Genomic DNA, 20,564 nt, shown 5'->3' with positions numbered 1-20,564 from the left:
AAGATTTCTATTTCAGATAAATGCTGTTCTTCTAAACTGAAAAAAATTCTACACAGCTGTTTTCAACATGATGATAATAATAATAATGTTTTTTGAGCAGCAAATCAGCTTTGATTAAATAAATTACATTTTAAAATATATTCAGTTAGAAAGCAGTTATTATAAATAGTAAAAATATTTCTAAATTTGACTGTTTTTGCTGTACTTTGGCTCAAATAAATGAAAAAAAAAACATTATGTAAACTTTTGTCATGCATATCAGTGTATCATATTTAAAGCAAATTAATGAACTCGTAAATGAAATATACCTTATATTTGATCTTTTCTCCCTCCTTTTTTATTAAATATTAGGCTATTTAAATCAACAATAAATCAAATAATTCAAACACAACTATGTACTGTAGGCCTACAGTGAGTTTTACTGTACATATCACAATAAAATGATGAAAATGTGCGTATATTGTCTTAGTTGTGTATGTCTTTGCATTTTGGAATTAAACCATTTAATTACTTTTTTTTAATTTATTTATTTATTTATTTTATTATGTAAACATATACAAAAAGTACAAAACAGACAAAACCTTTACAGGAAAAGATGATAATAGGACAAAACAACACATCTTGTAAAGTTTCACATACAGAGATAAAGATTTACAGACAGATAAGAAAATAATAATAACAAATACATACAGAGGAAGAGCTTTATGCATTACTTGTATTACCAAAACAATCTTCATAATATTTCAAAATTCTATCACTTTTCTTGTTTTTAATCAATCTAAGAGATTTGAGGAAAGCATCGATTTCAATTAAGAAATTAGAAAAAGAAGGCTGCGATTTAGAGAATTTTTGTTTATGAATAAAAAATTTCCCAATCAAAATCAAATAATTAACTGTGTAATTCACTGAAATACTAGTTTTACCTTTATAGTAACAAATTATATCCTTTAACTGAAAGGAACTGGAAGAATCAAGGTGTTTACCTGTATAAAAATGTAAACTATTCCAAAAGTTTTGAGTCTTTACACATTGAAAAAATAAATGAATCAATGTTTCATCCTCCATCCCACAAAATGAGCATGAACTGTCAACATCCATATATTTTGCCAATGTATCGTTTACAGGATATATTTTATGAAGTATCTTGAAATGAACTTCTTTTATTTTATTTGAAATGCAGTACTTGTGAGGTAATAATCAGGCTTCCTTCCAGTCTATTAACTCAATAAGAGATGCCCAGTAAAATTTGCCTCTAGGAACATTATATTTCTTTTTCTGTAGAATTTGTCGAATATGCTTATTATTACATTTTTTGTTAAAAATACTAATTCCGTATAATGACAAATTAGGTTCTTTAGTGTCACTCTTACTAAAACTTAAATGGCATTTTATAAGTTGAATTAAACCAGAAGGAATCGCTTTTAAAACTGCATTATATTCTTTAAATGGTAAGGGAAAATTATAAATGGACATAAATTGCTCATAAGTCAAAAAATTACCGAATTGATCAAAAATTGAAAAAACTCCAATTATATTCCTGTTAAACCACGAAGAGAGAAAAATAGATTTTTTCCTAATCATTATATCCGAGTTGTTCCATAAGAAGGTTTTATGTGGTGAAAAATTGAGGGAATAACACAACTTCCAAGAGAGAAGAACCTGCTGATGAAATTTGGACAGTGCAACTGGTAATCTATTAGCTAAGTAGTTACATTTTAATACAAAAGAAAGACCACCAATTTTTGCAAAAATATTATTTGGAATGAAAAAAAAATATAGAATTGGGGTTTATTAACCATTTCGTTACTTGGCTGTAATGAAGTGTGATAGAGTGACGCAGCGCGCAACTCGCCCCTGCTCTTGAGTTCTGGAAACCCCAGACGCGCGGACCTGCCAACGCCCGGCGCAGAGAAACAAACAGAAAGGATACGGTGAGTGCCAATGACGCTCTAAATATTAGCTATATTTTTCTTCTTATATCCAATATCAGCGCTCGAATTGGTGCGGTATCGATTTATAAACATGTACGGTAACAATATATATGTTTTGAATGGATATTTAACGAATTAAACGTCTTAAATGGCACCCGAGGGCAGTTAGCACAAGCGGCTAGCTGAGGCTGAGGAGAACCGGTTGGATTTTACCATAGGCGCGTTTACAGTTATTATCATGCTGTTGTGTATCATATTTAAGGTTTGTTTTAATATAATAATTATTTAAAGTCACGTCGGTATTAGGTATAAAGCCATTTCTGGCTTTCAATCTGTCATCCGCTGCAGTCGCCTGTTGACGACGGATAACTGTCATAAATTATTTAGATTTCCATATTAGCATATTACAGCTAATTTGTATGAAATGCGGATTGAATAGTTCTGGTTAGTATAAAGGGATTGTGCAGTGCATGTTTGCTTGGTTAAAATGGTTAAAACAGTGTTTTGGTGGCCTTCAGTGGCACAGCATCATTGGAAATAGACTAATGATTTATTTATTTATAATTATGTGGCATGGAATCTGTGTTTGTGCTTGTTTAGCATGAATGACACTGACAGGATTGTGTTATTTATGTTTATATTTTTAAATATAAATATATACATGTACAATCATGTAGGATCATGTTATAGCACTATTTTCATACATTTTGAGTGGTTCTGTTGGGGTGGACGGTACTTGTTGACCATTGTTTCCTGTTGATTTCTGTCAGGGATGTCTCTGTCTCTCTCTAACACATGCATTATGTTCGTAGTCCGTGTCTCTTCTTTTTTTTAGCACTGTTATTGATTTCTCGCAGGTTGTGGAAATTAAAAGAAAAGCACTCTGAATTACTTGATGGATAATTGCATCCATGCTGTTTTGGATTGATTTGTCCTTGTGGACTGAATGATGTGAAGTAAAAGCATAACTCGCTCTCAGTCTCAGATGAATTCGTTTGGTAGAGGACACTTCATAATTTTTACTTGCATCATTATGTATTTTGCAACAAGTTCTCTTTCACTTCTGGTCATTGAGGAAATGCTTTTCCTGCCACAAATGAATCGCTAAACTATCGCAGGAAGAAGGCAGGACTTACATGAGAAGAATAGATGATTCTAACTCTAATCTAGGTTTTCTTTTAGAAATAGGCGATGTTTGAATAATGTTTTTATTGTAATGATTCGTTAATGTTCTATTGAAACATAGGGCAATTTGGTGGATCTCTATAGAATAGTAATGGACAACCACTTTCAGAGTAATCTATTTAATATGTAGGGTGGATGTTTTCACGTTTAAACAGGATTAGACAGGATAGCAGAACTTCTTGGCTCTCATTTGCATTATTAATATTGGTAATAACAAAATATTTACTGTAGATTTCCTATAGCAAAACTCATTTATTATAGTGTCAGAAGCTGAAATAAAAGATTTCCGCAGTAGTTCTGTGTTTTAGCAGGCTGTTAATGCATAATGTTTACATATAATATCATCACGTCTGTGGAAGCCAGTTTTCACCATGAAATAAAAATGGTAATTGACTTTTTATCTCAAAATTCAGACTTTTTCTTGATTTTTTTTTTTTTGTGGTTTTCTGTTTCAGGTTTACATTTTTGAATTGTAAACTAAAAATAAAGATAAAGTAATAATTATTTGTATTTTTTATAAATTGTAAGTTGTAATTATGTTTATTTTTTTAATTCTGTGGTGAAAACAGGCTTTCATGTTTGATTAATTCAAAAATATTTTTTTACTGTGCAAATGTAACTGTGTATTGGTATCTTTGCTTTCAAAAATGCAATACTGGACTTTGAATTCCATATAACTGCAGTGCTTTTAATTATTTAATGTTTGTATCATCATATAAATAGCTCACAAAACACAGTCAAATATTTTCAACCCCAAAAATCAGGGTGAATTTGGTCAAAAAAAGAAGAGTTAGGGGTGAAACTAATTCAAAGCATAGGCTTGTCCGAATGTACCCTGGTTTAAAAAAAAAAAAAAAAAAAAAAAGCATGGATTTAATGTCTAGGTTTGCACGTGAATCTGGATTATATTGCTTTATGCAGTCTAGCGCTTAAACTGAACTGAATTTTGGCTTTAATTCAGTTATTTCTGGTACTTGTCCACATGAAAATGATCAGATTGCTCAGGGTGTCAGCAATATTGTGAAATAAATCGATGGATGTCATACAGCTTGTGCAGCATCACTACAACTAAAATCTCATGACTAATTTAACTAATTACTGCTAATTCTGATAAGAATTTGTGTTAGACAGGTGATGGCGTCCACCAGATCTCTGTGCTTTTGTTTTGTGGGTTTTCCACTGACGCTGGAATGAGGTCAGGCCTCACATCCGCAGATTGCGGTGTGCGAGGGGAAGGAAACAGCCGGGATGGGCTTCCATCTCCTCGTCCTGACCATCTGTGAGCTCGAAGGCTCACCCGTTTACTGCTGCATAGCTCTGCAGAGGCTTAGCTGCTTGCTGCTCAGGCGCGGCGCAAACAGCAGGAAGTGGTTCTCTCAGTCTCGCGCTTCGGTCCCCTGCTTCCCCTCCGCACACCAGAGGAAAGGGATATTGCTGTATTATTCTTTTCTGCCCCCATGTGTCCTCTCCACACGCTTGGGGTCTGTGTTGTGTGGATAGTGGTTTAGCATATTGACCTGCTGTGAGAGAGATGTGCTGAAAGCAGTGACGTTATGCTTGAGTTTAAAGCCGCAGTGACCCACAATCAGACCAGAGGAGGGGCTGTCAGAAAGGGGGGGAGTTTAAATATGAAATATTTCTGAAATGTAATTTAAATGGGGGTTAAAGCTTTTATTGCAGTGTATTGTGTGTACTTATATATTTTTTTGTCTAATTTCATTTGTCTGTTTGAGTGATGAGACGGTAATTCTGATTCATTCCTTGGACAGTTTGACATTAAAATAGTGAAATTATTTTGTTTAAGGGTTTTTAGCAATTACATTTTTTTTTTCCTCAGTTTTTAGTGAAGATATCATTTGTGACACATTCATGATTTCTAGATTTTCACAGTATGACAGTTGAAAGACATGAAAAAACATGTCTAATTTTTTAGTGTTTTAGGCCTTAGATGATTGCATTTTCTGTTATATATATATATATATATATATATATATATAGTTATATATTCTGTTAATATATGGATAATTATTCTAGAAAAAATTTAAGGTATCTTAAATGTTCAAACTTTCACACTATTATTTCAGACTGGGCTTTGCATTTTTTGTCTAAATAGAGAGTATGAATGCTTGAGGTTGGATTTAGTTTGCCTTTACACTCTTAAAAATTAAGGTGCTTCACAATGCCATAGAAGAGCCTTTTTTATCTAAATGGTTCCATAAAGAACCTTTAACAAAAGGTTCTTTGTGGTAAAAGAAAGTTCTTCAGATTATAAAAAGAAGTAAGAAAGAGATGGTTCTTAATAGAACCGTTGACCGAATGGTTCTTTGTGGAACCAAAAATGGTTCTTCTATGGCATCGCTGTGAAGAGAACCTTTTAAAGCACCTTTATTTTTAAGACTGTAGTATAGTTTTGCATGAGAAAATTATCGGTTTATGTAAAATTTGGAATATCAGTTTAAAGATGAGGCTGTGTGTCAATTTGTCAATTTCTTTAAGTCTTGCTTAAAATGTTTGGCTTTTTTTCCAGTTTTTTTTTTCTTATTTTATAGGGTCCTATGAAATCAGTTTTATTTTTTCCCAAATTCAGTTTTTCCCCTCCAAAATTTTGTTCTTTCAGTTTAAATTTTTCTACAATCCAGTTTTTTTTCTAAACTCTGTTTTAATGGATAAATAAAATATTAATCAAAAAGCATGGCTAATGGATTTAAATAGTGAAACTTACACAATTAAACTGCAGTTTAATAAAAAAAAAAATTATTTTAAATCCTTATGAAATCCATTTTCCCCCCCAAATTCAGTTTTATTTTTTCCAAATTATTTTTTCCCATTTAAGTTTTTCTAGATTCATTTTTTCTTTAAGTTTTTCATTGGTTAAAAAAGCATTACTCAAAAAAGCATGTCTAATTTAAATAGTGAAACTTACACAACTTATTTTATTTCAGTTCAGTTTTCCATTATTTTCTGGATTCCATTTTAATAGTTTCATTAAATTTTAATGATCAAAAGCATCTCTAATTAATTGAATTTATAGATAAAAAAAAACATTTTATTAATTTATAGAAATACTGTGTTGTGTATTTACATTTTTCTGATAAATATATATTTTTTCTGGTAATGTGATCTGAAATTCCTTACTAACCAAATAGTTTTGTTAGTAGTAGTAGTACTATATGTGACCCTGGACCACAAAACCAGTCATAAGGGTCAGTTTTTTGAAATTGAGATTTATACATCATCTGAAAGCTAATAAATAAGCTTTCCATTGATGTATGGTTTGTTAGGATAGGACAATATTTGGAATCTAGAGCCTGAGGGTGCAGAAAAATCGAAATATTGAGAAAATCGCCTTTAAAGTTGTGCAAATTAAGTTCTTAGCAATGCATATTACTAATCAAAAATTTTATTTATATATTTACGGTAGAAAATGTACAAAATATCATAATGGAACATGATCTTTACATATTATCCTCATGATTTTTGGCATAAAAGAAAGATTGATAATTTTGACTGATACAGTGTGTTGTTGGCTATTGCGTCTGCGGCTTAATATGTACAGACACTACTCCATATCTTGTTTTAATTTAAGTGTGAAGACCTACTTTTGATTTTTCTATCCAAAATGTGTCAAATTCCATTTCCGTTGTACAGTAAATTCCATTTTTATGTCTGGATTACGAAGTTACGACTGCGTTTTTACAATTACGGGGCCCTATTTTCTGCAAGTCTGTGCATAAAAATGACAGCAAATTGTTCATGTTAATGAAAATGAAATTGCGCTACTGTAAATATGTATTATTGGTATTTTAGTCGAGAATGAACTTGTAATTGATGCACATAGTCTACAATCAATGCACAGTAGAAGACAAACCACTGTTTGCCTTTTACGTTTGTGTGATTTTCAATGAGTACTGTGTGCTTGACCTAAATCTGACAAGTTTTAGGATTTAATTGTTTTCATCAGCTCTGGGTAGGTGGATAATAGAAAAGCCATAATGCATTTCAGCGAAACCATGTCTCAATCACTGCATACACTACCAGTCAACAGTTTTTGCATTATGTGACTGGAGTAATAATGCTGAAAATTTAGCTTTGATCACAGGAATAAATTGCATTTTAAAATATATTTAAATAGAAAACAGTCATTTAAATAGTTAAAATGTCCATTTCAAGAGTTTACTGTTTTTGCTGTACTTTGGATCAAATAGATGCAGGCTTGGTGAACGGAAGAGACTTCTTTAAGACTTCAAGAAAAAAACATTACAAATCTTACTGTCCAAAAACTTTTGACTGTTAGTGTACCATTTCATCCATGCATATAATGAGCCAATTGCATGTCATACTAATTAAAGGATATATTACTGCACAAATGTAACTGTCTGTGAGACATGGAAGGGTGTGAAATTGATTTGAATATGACTTATTCTCGCTTCTGAAGCAGTAAGTGGGGACAGATTAATTTCTCACATTTTGTGTTGAAAACAGCAGGGCTTGTCATAGTTTCTAATGTGGGTGTTTTACACTTGTGGACCACCAGCATTTTCTGGAAAAAAACAGAGTGAGAAACTTCACTCTCACTGGAAGATTAGTTCTTCCAGTCTGTTGTGGTATTATACTGACAAATTTAGATGTGGTTCCTGATCATAACGTATTTTGGCTCCACTTACAGTGAACTCATAAAGTATTTTGAGTTAAGATATGTTTTTTATTACAGAAGCAGCTGTTGCATTTTTAAGTATTTAAGTACATTGTGTCATATAAACAACAGTAAGTGATTTAGTAAGAAGTTTGATGGATTCAGTGGATACCTTGTAACTAGCAATCCATTCAAAGCCATTTGGTCGTGAATCTGTCAACACTGGTTGTGCTGTATATGCATTTTGTGGTGCAGGAAACACTGATTTAGATCATATGGTCAGTTCAGGAAGCTTTAGCACTGCTGAATACACTTCCCGCTGGTTTCTAAAAACTATAAATATTGCAAGCTATGATCCCATTTCTTCATTTACTCCTTTTGCTCTCCTTCGGTTATAAAAACCCACTAAAAAGTAGATAAAGTCTGTGGTTCTGTATATTAGGGCTGCAACAACTTGTCAATAAAACCGTGTCATTACAGCACTGAATAATGCGTTTCTATGAACAAAATAAATCTAAAATAGTGGAGGAAACAAAATGAGATGCTGAATGAGATGTACGTGATCCAAGCTGCCCTAAACATGAGAATTCTTTATTTTAAGCTTTAAGCTAATGCATTCGCGTAATGGCTTGCCCTGTCAGGCGCTTTGACAGATGCGTTTCCAGCCTCAGCGCAAACACTTTCAGTTTACGGTCATATCCTTATCTGTAAATTCACTCAAGCATTTCATTTTTGCATTAAATCCTTCCTGACAGTCTGTGTTAAGTTTTAATATATACTGAATAAGCATCAGACAGACGGAACACAGTAGAGAGCGCAAAAAAAATATTAATTGTGCTGAAATTCTCTGTTGTTGAATGTTACATTTAGGTTTACAAGACAACATGTAGTGCACATATTTAATGAAATTAGGAAGTGTAAAGGGATAACAGCGTGTAATTATCATATAAGAAACAACAGTAATCGTGACTGTGATCAATGTGAACGCAGAACGTTCCTCTCACCTGTTGGTTAACACTGAATTTTGTCTGTATTATCTGTATTATTCTTTTAATTTTTAATATAGAGACTTAAACTATGTTCACTATATACATTGCTTAACAAATTTATATAAGGTTTTAACAAATTATGTAAGTTTTGTGACGCTGCTACAAACCAGTATTGGTGATTGGTGAACAGTATTGGTGATTACCAAAATAATTATTTTAGCTTTCTGTATTGGTAATCCTCCGATATGCATAGGCTCTTTAGTAACTTTATAGTGTTTTTTTTCTTCAGATACCCAATTACAGTTAAAAAGTACATGAACAATGTCAGCAAGAATGCAAGCTGTTATAAATGGCATAGAAGGCCATTTTTGATATGTGAATAAATACAATTTAGTTGTTTCAGTTTATTTGCCCAATAAATGATAATATGTTTAGATTTAAACCATTTTTGACAGGCTCCTAAAATGTTTGTTTTCTCTTTATTACAATAGGTGGTCTAATAAATTAAGCACTGTATGTTTTCATAGCATTCAGTTGGCACGTTTGTTTGAAGGACTTTGGGCAGAATGTGAGAATAGTGTGAATTTTGTTATTAAAATAAAAAAATGATTTTTTTTAAGCCAATTAATCGATTTAATTGGCCAACTAATCAATTATCAAAATAATTGTTAGTTGCAGCTTTACTGTATATATTTCAATAGATCTCCTCCTAGTGTTTGCCCTTAGCACTAATTTTCTGCACACGTGATAGTAGTGGACATGGAGGTGTTGTGCAATGCATATGTGCTTTAGTGTCTCTCTTCACACACTGACGGTAAACCAGCTATTTCTGAATGAAGTGTCTTATGTGTACACTTTTTGTCTTTAATTGCAGATCTTGAATGAGAACAGTGGATTTATAAAAGCACAGCTATGCAGACGATCAAGTGCGTCGTTGTTGGTGATGGTGCAGTGGGTAAAACCTGTCTATTAATCTCCTATACAACTAATAAATTCCCCTCCGAATACGTACCAACGGTGAGTAGCATTTTCTGCTTTTTTACATGTTTACTAATGTTATTAATGTCTCATGACTTGACCTGTCATATTTATGACTTTTTTTTTTTTTGTCCAGTGGATTTCAGTAGCTGTAATCCTTTTATTGTTTTTCCTTACAGGTCTTTGATAACTATGCAGTTACGGTTATGATTGGTGGTGAGCCGTACACCCTTGGGCTGTTTGACACTGCAGGTACAGTGCAAATTTCATTCATGGCTTGTTAATTAACATTCATCATCATTAGCTTTAATAAACCCTGTTTGACAGAAGGGTATTCTCTGGTTTTTAAAGTGTTTGTTTGAGAGGGTGGAGCTCATGGGCTGATGGGGAAAAAAACATCCATGATCGTCATTGTTGTAGAAATTAGACCTCGGGAGCTTTGGAGAATTCCACACATTCCTGTGGGGGGTGGTTGAGCTTGAAACTGCTGTTTTTGGAGGATTGTGGGACCAGTCTTTTGCAGTGCACGTGTTTAAATGCCCCATCCACCGCATGACTGAATGACGTCCGTTGGCTGCTCGGGATTGTAAATGCATTCTTGGTTTTAATTTATCCTTTTATTTCCGTCTCTTTGCAGGTCAGGAAGATTACGATAGATTACGACCCCTCAGCTATCCTCAGACAGATGTATTCTTAGTCTGTTTCTCAGTTGTTTCACCTTCTTCGTTTGAAAACGTCAAAGAAAAGGTGAGCTTGAATCATTCAAACAGTTTCCAGGCTCTATTTTTGGTGTGTCGTGCTGCCTGTGGTCCAAAATGACCAACTGCCATGTTTCCCCACATGATTTGGTGAAACTACAGGGTTGGACCTTGGTCCCTCTTGACTGGGATCCAGGGAAATAGAAAATGTTGTACATTTTGAAGTTAAATGCATTATTCTGTTGCACTTTTAGAGTTCAAACTGAACAGAATAAAAAGTCTTTGCATTGACTTTTACCTGGTCTTTAAAGTGGACTCAAACCTCTTTTTAGTAGGGCCCTATGATTTCCGCTGTATAACACAGAATGCCGTGGAATTTCCCAAATTTTGGATGAATAAATCTAGAATCAAAACGCATGTGACGCTCGCTGTGTCTTTAGCCTCTGCCGCCTCAATATGAGTGCTCGAACACATGAACATAATCTCTGGAACCGCTCTGAGAGTCTCTTCATAAGCATTTTGCCATTTCTTGTGAGAAAAAACAGAACTACTGCCATATTTACAAACAGAAATTTAAAGGTCTTTACAGCAACCCATCAAAATAAACATTTGGTTTAACTTGAAGAAACTGTGATGGAAATATAATACTTAATGTAATGATGATACTACTACTATTAATAATAGGGAGGCACTGTTACCACTTTTTCCAGTACTCACCCCATACCGATACTTCTAAATTTACATTTAATTTTTTTTTTTTTTTTTTTACATATTGGGTACAGAAACCCAAAGCGTAATATGTATAATATTAGTTGGTTAACATTTAGCAAATAGATATATATAAACATTAACATGAATATTTACCATAAAAAATATTTACCAGAATTTATTTACCAGAAAAATATAAATGCACAGTATTGCCTAAAAGAAGTTATTAAAAAATGTTTTTTATGAGATTCATTATTTACCGTTGCCTTTTGATTATTAAAATTTAAATTGAAAAATAATTTCATGGGGCCCTTCAAATACTGAATTCAACTGTCCATAAAAATTATGTGAATATGAATGGAGTGTTTCATTGGTGTATGTTGCGTTTGCCAATGATTCACAAGCTGATCACTTGAGCTAAGTGCACTTTGCTTTGAAACATGCAACGCGACACACTATATGCTACTTTAATTAAATTGCAGCATTTTGCCATTTGGTAAGGCCACTAAACCATATCCTGGTGTTACTTCATTTGACATGCTTTTCCAAGTCAATGTTGCGAAACATAACACAATTTTTTTGGCATTACAAAGCATTTTATTTTATTATGAGAAGTGAAAAAATGTTTCTAATCGATTGTAAAACTGTGTAGTGCACAAAAGAAAATAATAGTTGAATTTATAAAAATGCTTGGCGCAAAACATAACGTCATTTTATGTTATTATGAGAAGTGTAAAAATGTATATTTAAAAAAACTGTGGCTGGATTTATGCAGTACTGGCCTGCAATTTTGTTGCTAAGTATTTAATCTAGTCATTTTGGTCATTTACTACTATTTTTTTTATTTTTATTTTTTTACTACCTATTACACAAGTTAATTGGAAAAAATGGTCTGATCCTTTGGCTTTTGTCCTGCAGTGGGTACCTGAGATCACCCACCACTGTCCAAAGACCCCCTTCCTGCTGGTGGGGACGCAGATTGATTTGAGAGATGATCCTTCTACCATTGAGAAGCTTGCCAAGAACAAACAGAAACCCATCACTCCGGAGACAGCAGAGAAGCTGGCCCGCGATCTGAAGGCTGTCAAATATGTGGAGTGCTCCGCTCTGACACAGGTGAGTGAGGTCTCACGCACAGCGCACAATTATGATCATATGTTCATGAACGTTTATCATCTACATTACAATCAGAAACTGCCTCTTTAGTTGGTGATTTCAATGTCTAAAAATGGTTTTAAATCATCCTCAGTGGTTAGAAGTGTCCTGATGATGCAGTATTAAGATTTGATGTTTGATTGTTCAAGTCTTCCAGGTGTGTTTTTATTTATTTATTTTAATTTGTGCTAATTACCTTAACAAGAAAGTGGAATCTTTATAGCATTTGGTCAGAGGCTCAGAGACATTGGTGACTTTTTGTGGTTTTGAAAAAATTTAACTATGTTGAGGATTAACTTTTGGTTTGGTTTATGATCAGAGATTGATTTGTCATTGACCTGTTGACCAGCTATTTTCTGCCAATTGATGCTTGCATATTAGAATATAAATTGAAATGTGATCCATATCAAATGGGGTTTAGTCCTGTGTATTTTTGTATTTTACAGTATTTTACAGTAATGTACATTTGAGGTCGAAAGTTTAAATACACTTTGCAGAATCTGCAAAATGATATTTTACCAAAATATAAGGAGTCAAAATGCATGTTATTTTTTATCTAGTGCTTACCTGAATATGATATTTTACATAAAATATGTTTACATACAGTCCACCAGACAATAATAGTTGAATTTATAAAAATGACCCTGTTCAAAAGTTTACATACACTTGATTCTTAATACTGTGTTGTTACCTGAATGATCCACAGCTGTGTTTTTTTTTTAGTTTAGTGATAGTTGTTCATGAGTCCCTTGTTTGTCCTGAACAGTTAAACTGTCTGCTGTTCTTCAGTAAAATCCTTCAGGTGCCACAAATTCTTTGGTATTTGAAACCTTTCCAGGGATGACTGTTTGATTTTTAAACCCATCTTTTCACACTGAAGACAACTGAGGGACAAATGATGAATTAAGAGCCAGGGGTTGAAAACATTTGAACAGAATGAAGATGTGTACATTTTTCTTATTTTGCCTAAATGTTAGATTTTTGTAAATTAGTACTGCCTTTCAGAAGCTACAGAAGATACTTGCATGTTTCCAAGAAGACAAAATAAGTAAAATTAACTCTGATCTTCAGTCTCTTGATGCACTGTTTGAACCTTCTGTAATAGTTACATATGAGTTAAAATACACACAAATGCTGAAAAAAAAAAACTAAGAATTTGTAGGAACTGAAACAATTTTTTCTGAAGAACAGTGGGCAGTTTAACTGTTTAGGACAAACAAGGGACTCGAGAACAACTATCACAAAAAAATCAGCTGTGGATCATTCAAGTAACAACACATTATTAAGAATCAAGCAGATGTAAACTTTTGAACATGGGTAATTTTTATAAATTCAACTATTTTCTCTTGTGGACTATATCTTATTCAGGCCAGTACTAAATAAAAAAAAATAACATGCATTTTGTTTGATCCCTCTTTATTTTGCTAAAACAATGTTTTGCAAATTCTGCATGTTGTTTGTAACTTTTAATTTCAACTATAGCTTTTATGATTTCATGTTTGGCACTTTTGTTTTGCTCTTTAGAAAACAAATTTATCTGTTTTTGGACATCAGTATTTGACTTCATAAATGTCTGCATACAGTCTGTTTTGAAAAAGAGGACCATGGTTTGAGTTTAGGCAGTCGAAATGCAATTGGCATCCTAAATTGTAGATTACATTTGTTTTTGTTTTTTTATTCTTCTCACCATGTTTGTCACCATAGGCCTGCATGGCATCTGCACCTGTAGAATTACTGGTTTATCCTTCAGTGCAACAAGCTCTTCTACAAGCAGCTTCTCTTCCTCACTATCTGCTGTGCTCTGTTGAAATGTGCTAGTTCCTCTCTTGATATCTCACCTCTTCTTCTCTCTTTCTCATGTTTTCTGTAACTGCTAACATTGGTGCTTTATTCTGTTTCCCTTCCCTTCTGTGTTCATAGCGAGGTCTGAAGAATGTATTTGATGAAGCTATCCTAGCTGCCCTCGAACCTCCTGAAACGCAGCGAAAACGGAAGTGCTGTATATTTTAAACCTCTCTCTCTTTCTAATGCCCCACTCTTCCCCAGATGTTTGCTGCTTCCTTTAGTTACCTCTCGCTCCACAGAAATGACTACTTTCCCAATCTCTTAAGTGACGTCATCTATATGTATCTTCTTTCACCAATACTAAAGAACTTGCTTTTGCTGTTTTCTTTTTCTACTTTTTTTTGGTTGTTGTTGTTGGAGACTTGCTAACGTTAGACCCATCTCTTGGGAGTGACATTTGCCTCCTTTCTACAGATTTTTTTTTATTAATACTATTATGATTTGCACTTTGAGTTTGAATATAAAATGTGGAAGTTTACAATGAAGGGTTACATATATAGTACTGATATGTTGCTTCATTATGGTCTTTATTTCTTTGTTAGTGTTATTTAAGAGCAGACAAAGGTAAAATAGTTCAGTACTTTGCTGCTCAGTTTATTAGCATTTCATCATTCCTTATGTCAGTGTATTTATTTTGTACTGCAACAATTGTATCATATAAATTCTAAACTTATTAGCGTATGGCTACAGTTTGCAATTTGGTGCCATTCTTATCCGTACGACGTCTTGAGAGTTTAAATGGCTTAATATAATCCTGTGAAATGATTTGTGCCATTAATAAAGGACAGCTGCAATTGCCATTACTTACTGCGTCTCTCTCGTCAATTCTGCATTAATGCTGTTTTAAATCCAGAGTTGGGTTATGTTTTTAAATGGCCTGGGTCAACTTTGATGCCAACACTAACACAACACTGTTATACATTACCCACAGTGTCTTTTTGCACAAAAGCCCAATCCACATCTACCTTCCACCAGTTGTTTGTGAATAAATCCTTCTCACTATTGCTCACACAGTGGGTCCTTGTCACAGAACTGGACAATAACTTCTCAGACTACTCTTCTGAGGACGCTTTTCTCGAACAATGTCGTACTTATTGTTTACAAGCACCCAGCAGTTCCTCCTCTGCTCAGAAGAGTGTATTGTACATGTTCTCCCTTGCTTTAGCTGTCACCTGATGTGTTTTATCAACAAACAAAATCTAAAATTGCCATGAAAGTGTCCTCCTTGCTCATTTTGCCCAGATGAGGGCAGTTTTGTAGCACTTCCACACTGCAGGTTGCATTCTCTCGCAGATCATTTGTCTCCGTGTATGTTTGTTGTTTCACCCAGAGGCTTAAGTTTCTGTTTGACCAGCCCCTCACCTCACCAACCCTTCGGTCTCTGAGCCTGTGTTTGCTTGCACTTCCACTTTCTTGTTTGACACCTTGTGTTGTGACAGAATGACTGCACAGCATGGCTGATTCAGTTGGTTTTCAGTTGACTGGGTTTAAAGCTAATAGTTGAAGAGGAAGTATGAAGATGTTTAAATTTGATCAAACCAGCTGTATTTTATTTTTAGATATGGAATCTTTAGCAGAATTGGTTTATTAATAAAATGACACATCCCACATGGATAGTCCATCCAAAAAGAAACATGGTGTCATCATTTACTCACCCTGATGTCATTCCAAACATGTATGACTTTCATTTTTCTACAGAACACAGAAGATATTTTGAATAGTGTTGGTAACCTTTTTCATTTTCCATTATATGGTCAAAAATAAAAAAGGAAGTCAATGGGAACTGAAACTGGTTGGCAGCATTTTTCAAAAATCTTTTAATCTTTTTTTTCAAAGATCTTCCAGTTTTGGATGGGCTATCCTTTTAAGCATTTCGGCTGATTATATTGTGCTTTCAGCTATCAATAAGAGTGTAAAGGTGTGTTCACACTCAAAGTGAAGTGAATACCATATTGACCTGAATGACAACCCTGATTTTAAGACGACCCCTTTTCAAGATGTACCTTTTGGAAAAAGGCTTTTTGAAATCCAGATCTTGTGTTTTATTAAGAAAAGATTTTTTTTCTTAAATTATTTTTATATTGCATGTTTTTCCTATTTTAATTTTTGTTTTGAAAGTATGGTAAATACTGGTAAAATGTACCAGCAATCACAATCTAGATTGTATAACAAATAGGCTGTCCATCTCATAGTAGCTCATGTCGATGTAACCTTTTATTTATTTATATTTTTTCACTCCCGATGTTCTAACATTACAACATACATTAAGTATTTCTTGGCACACTCGTTTTACGCGTATTTGGCACCACCTATTGTGGGTGTATAATTGACATGTCAAAATCTAGACCCTAAATATAAGACGACCGTTTTTTTTTTTGTTTGTTTTTTTTTTAGATGCATTTCTAAGAAAAAAACATTGTCTTATATTTGGGTCAATATGGTATGTGTATTTCATCACTCGTGGGATGTTTTTTGGTGTCACTCGCATGAATAAAAACATTGTTTAATGCTGTCCTTCATTTTCTAATACAATTGATACAATAAGCCCCCTTAGCTGATTGGCTTGTGTGACAGCGCTTCATGCTAATTTTCTGCTTGAATTGAAATTTTTCAATCACGTCGTCCAATTTGTGTCTTTGCTTTATGTAATCTACTCACGCAAATAATTACTTTCCCTTTTGGGGTCGGCGCTAATAGCCTTGCGGGCAGCGTGGCAACATACAGTGCCTTGCGAAAGTATTCATACTCCATGTTTTTTGTTTTTTTTTCACATTTTATGTTGCTTCCTTATGTTAAACTGCTTTAAAGGAGAAGTTCAGTTCCAAAATAAAATTTTACAGATAATGTACTCAACCCCTTGTCATCCAAGATGTTCATGTCTTTCTTTCTTTCTTTCTTTCTTTCTTTCTTTCTTTCTTTCTTTCTTCAGTGGTAAATAAATTGTCTTTTGAGGAAAAAATTTCAGGATTTTTCTCCATATAGTGGACTTTTATGGTGTCCCTAGTTTGAACTTCCAAAATGCAGTTTAAATGCGGATTCAAACAATCCCAAATGCAGTTGTAAACGATCCCAGCTGAGGAAGAAGAGTCTTATCAAGTGAAACAACCTTTTTTTTTTATTACAATTTATATATTCTTTAACCTCAAATGCTCATCTTGTCTTGCTCTGCCTGAACTGTGTTTTTTCCACTTTAAGACAGTTAGGGTATGTCGAAAAAATCCCATCTCATTTTCTCCCTCAACTTCAAAATTGTCCTACATTGCTGTTTTAGCTTTTTTGTTAAGGGTGATCATCTTTGCATGTTCACTTTGCAAACACTGGGTCGATACTTCTGCAGCGATGTAGGATGATGTTTGAAATGTTTTTTGAAGTTGAGGGAGAAAAAGTGTAAGTATGTTTTTCAACATACCCTAACTGTCTTGAACCTAAAGAAACAGTTCAGGGAGAGCAAGACAAGACGAGGCTAAAAAATATATAAATTGTAATAAAAAAAAAAAACAGATCGTTTCGCTAGATAAGACCCTTCTTCCTCAGCTGGGATTGTTTACAATCACATTTGGGATGGTTGAAGCCGCATTTAAACTGAAATTTTGAAGTTCAAACTTGGGGCACCATTGAAGTCCACTATATGGAGAAAATTCCTGAAATGTTTTCGTCAAAAAACATAATTTCTTTACGGCTAAAGAAAGAAAGACATGAACACCTTGGATGACAAGGATGTTCTAGAAGTGAACTTCCTTTAAAATACTTTTTTTCCACATAAATCTACACTCCATACACCATAATTGAAAAGCAAAAACAGTTTTTTAACATCTTTGCAAATTTATTAAAAATAAAACTTAAATTATAAAATTTTTAGAGAGCTTTCAGCTTGTAGATGTTAATAATACACTTCAAGTGAAGTTAACCTGTGGCAATTTAAATTGAATAGGTATGATTTGGAAAGGCACACGTCTTCATAAAAGGTTTAACAGCTGAAAATGCATATTAGAGCAAAAAACAAGCCCTAAGGTAAAAAAAAAAACTGCCTGTAAAGCTCAGAAACATAAGGGGCTTCAACTAAGTACTGGGTTAAGGGTATGAATACTTATGCAATGTACTTATTTCAGTTTTTTTAATAAATTAATGGAGTTGTGACAATTCTGTTTTTGCTTTGTCATTATGGTACAGCAACATAACAAAATATCAACCAAAATGAAGAGGTATGAATACTTTCATAAGACACATTGCGGTTTGGGTGTGCCGAGTTTGAATCCTAGCTTGAGGACCTTAACCTTATCTCTACACTGTCCTGTCATAAAGGTGCCAAAAAAAATAAAATAAATAAAATGCTTTGGTGTGCACACATCATAACACTCTTATGCAACATTTGAATAGACATATTCTTTGAAAATAAACAGGAAATATATAAATTAGGTATATGGGTTTAGTTATGAGGAAACTTCCTAATTAATTATTTAGCTCTTTTTTTGGCTTATTCCCATTTTAGCATTCTTAGTTGCTTGGTTCCACTGTAAATATATGCATTTCCTGCACATTTAAATTTAGTGTATGCTTCTTATCCATTATTTCTACAATGCTGTTTATATATTTTGCATTTTCAAAATCTGCCATTTAATCATCCAATGATTTTTGTTCCCAAACCACCCATTGATTTTCTTTTCTCTGTCCGTGTGTTGACCCACGTTGAGTGTCCATCTCTCCCTTGCTTTGTGTTCACAGAAAGGCCTAAAGAACGTATTTGACGAGGCGATTTTGGCAGCCCTGGAGCCCCCAGAGCCCAAGAAGAAGCGTAAATGCGTGCTGCTATGAGCGCCCTCTTTCCCCATCTCGCCCCCTCTCCCTTCTTTGCTCTGCTAAGGCTGGTCCACAGCTTTACACTCTAAAAAGCAATGTGTAAAAGAAGTGAGTTTCAATATTTGCTCTGCAATAAAGATATAAAGAGTACCCACCATACACATGCACATATACACACAAGAAAAACCACACACACAACCCACATGCCCATTAATATAAAAAACCTAGAGGGCCTTTTCTAGTTTTGATTCCAGGGGTCTTACTTCTGTACTTCATGGTGAGGAATATTAGAGATGCTGCCTTGGTTTGCCGGCCGTATTTTGACATTTTAAGTGGGTCAGTGTAACACACACAGTAGTACAGACTCTCAGTCGCTAAAGTCTTAAGTAGGTTCAGGTTGTATTTCTTTCATTGTGCTGTGCAAACATTTTACGGTGTTCAAAATGGCAACTAAACCACTCTGACCTGATCCGAAACTTTGTCTGTCACTAGCCCAAGAAATAAAAGAAGTATCATATATAGAGATGTGTTCGCCGAGTGAGTCTGCCGAAATCCCTCTCCCACGCACCCTCGAACAACATCACCTGAAGTGCTTAGAAATAGCTCCTTATTCTTTGCCAATATTCCCATTTGATAGGCATTCAACACAGTAGTCCTGTAAATGGTTCAGTCGTTTTCCGTGTATACTTTTGACTCCTCATGAATGAAAAATTGGTCTATCTCAAGCAGGGAACTTTCTAACAGTGTTAGCAGAACAAGTGGCGTGTTCTAATGCGTTGCTAGGGACCATGGAAGCGTTTTTCCAGAACTTGTGATGCATGTAGGTAAGCCTCCAGGTTCCTTCGGATAGGTTAACATTAATTAATAATAATGTAAGCTGACAAAAGTTGTTGTAGGCTCCAGTTGTTTTTATTTTACCAAATGTTTTTTGTGATTTGTTTTTGTTTTATCTTAATTTTGTTTTCCGCAAAGGTTCATTTCACTCCTCCCTTTCGTTTAGGGACTGGATCCCAGCAGTTCTCTGATCCACCTGTGTTTTTTTTTTTTTGTGTTTTTTTTTTTTTTAGGAAGAAAGCAACTGTTTGTTTTATGTGTTGGTGCAAGATAACCTCTCTCAGAATCATGAACCAAGTTTAATAGTTTAACACCGGTGGATCAGAGTTAGTTTGGTTTCCAGTCCTTTTCCCCCCTCCCTAGTTATGTTTGTTTTGTTTTTGTTTTGGTGTAAACCAAATGCTCTGTATGAAGTCTCTCCTTTGTACTGTATATGCATTCTTTTGAGAAAAAATATTAAACTTATACCTTAATTGCCTTTATCATTTTCCAGTCCCTTTCTTAAAATGAACACTGCAATGTATCTTTACCTAAAGGAGCATATCTTTCTTAAAATGCTTGTGTATTTTTCAAATGATACGCAAATTTCTTTCTTTTTCCCATGCCTCAGTAGTTTTTGGATTCAGGACTGTAGTTGGTTAATGTGATCTTTCTGCCAGCAGGGTATGCTGTGTGACCAGATAGGTAAAGGACAGCCTCTTCGTCAGTAATCTGTAGCAGTGAAGGTTTAGTGAGTATGTTTCAGTCTATGTATTTTAACATACATGCACATAGGAATAGGGCATTAGCCATTTCAGTTAGTTATTTTTAG

General features: G+C 34.0%; 1 protein-coding gene across 2 annotated transcripts; it reads left to right on the top strand.

Annotated features, from left to right (window-relative positions):
• Positions 1 to 1,831: 1,831 nt before the first annotated feature.
• cdc42 (cell division cycle 42) lies at positions 1,832 to 20,235 on the top strand. Of its 2 annotated transcripts, none has more exons than XM_073826235.1 (6): positions 1,832 to 1,931; positions 9,613 to 9,755; positions 9,896 to 9,968; positions 10,354 to 10,463; positions 12,041 to 12,238; positions 18,845 to 20,235. In XM_073826235.1, exons 2-6 carry the CDS (start codon positions 9,651 to 9,653, stop codon positions 18,932 to 18,934), a joined length of 576 nt encoding a protein of 191 aa, XP_073682336.1. In that variant the 5' UTR covers positions 1,832 to 1,931; positions 9,613 to 9,650; the 3' UTR covers positions 18,935 to 20,235. The 2 variants fall into 2 exon arrangements, with proteins under 2 accessions (XP_073682336.1, XP_073682337.1); XM_073826236.1 differs by lacking the exon at positions 18,845 to 20,235 and adding an exon at positions 14,198 to 14,925.
• The last annotated feature ends 329 nt before the right edge of the window (positions 20,236 to 20,564 follow it).

This window comes from Garra rufa, chromosome 20, assembly GCF_049309525.1.
Source record: "Garra rufa chromosome 20, GarRuf1.0, whole genome shotgun sequence".
Taxonomy (NCBI): Eukaryota; Metazoa; Chordata; class Actinopteri; order Cypriniformes; family Cyprinidae; genus Garra; species Garra rufa.
Note: the sequence above shows the minus strand (reverse complement) of the source record. Positions and strands in the feature narration are given on the sequence as shown.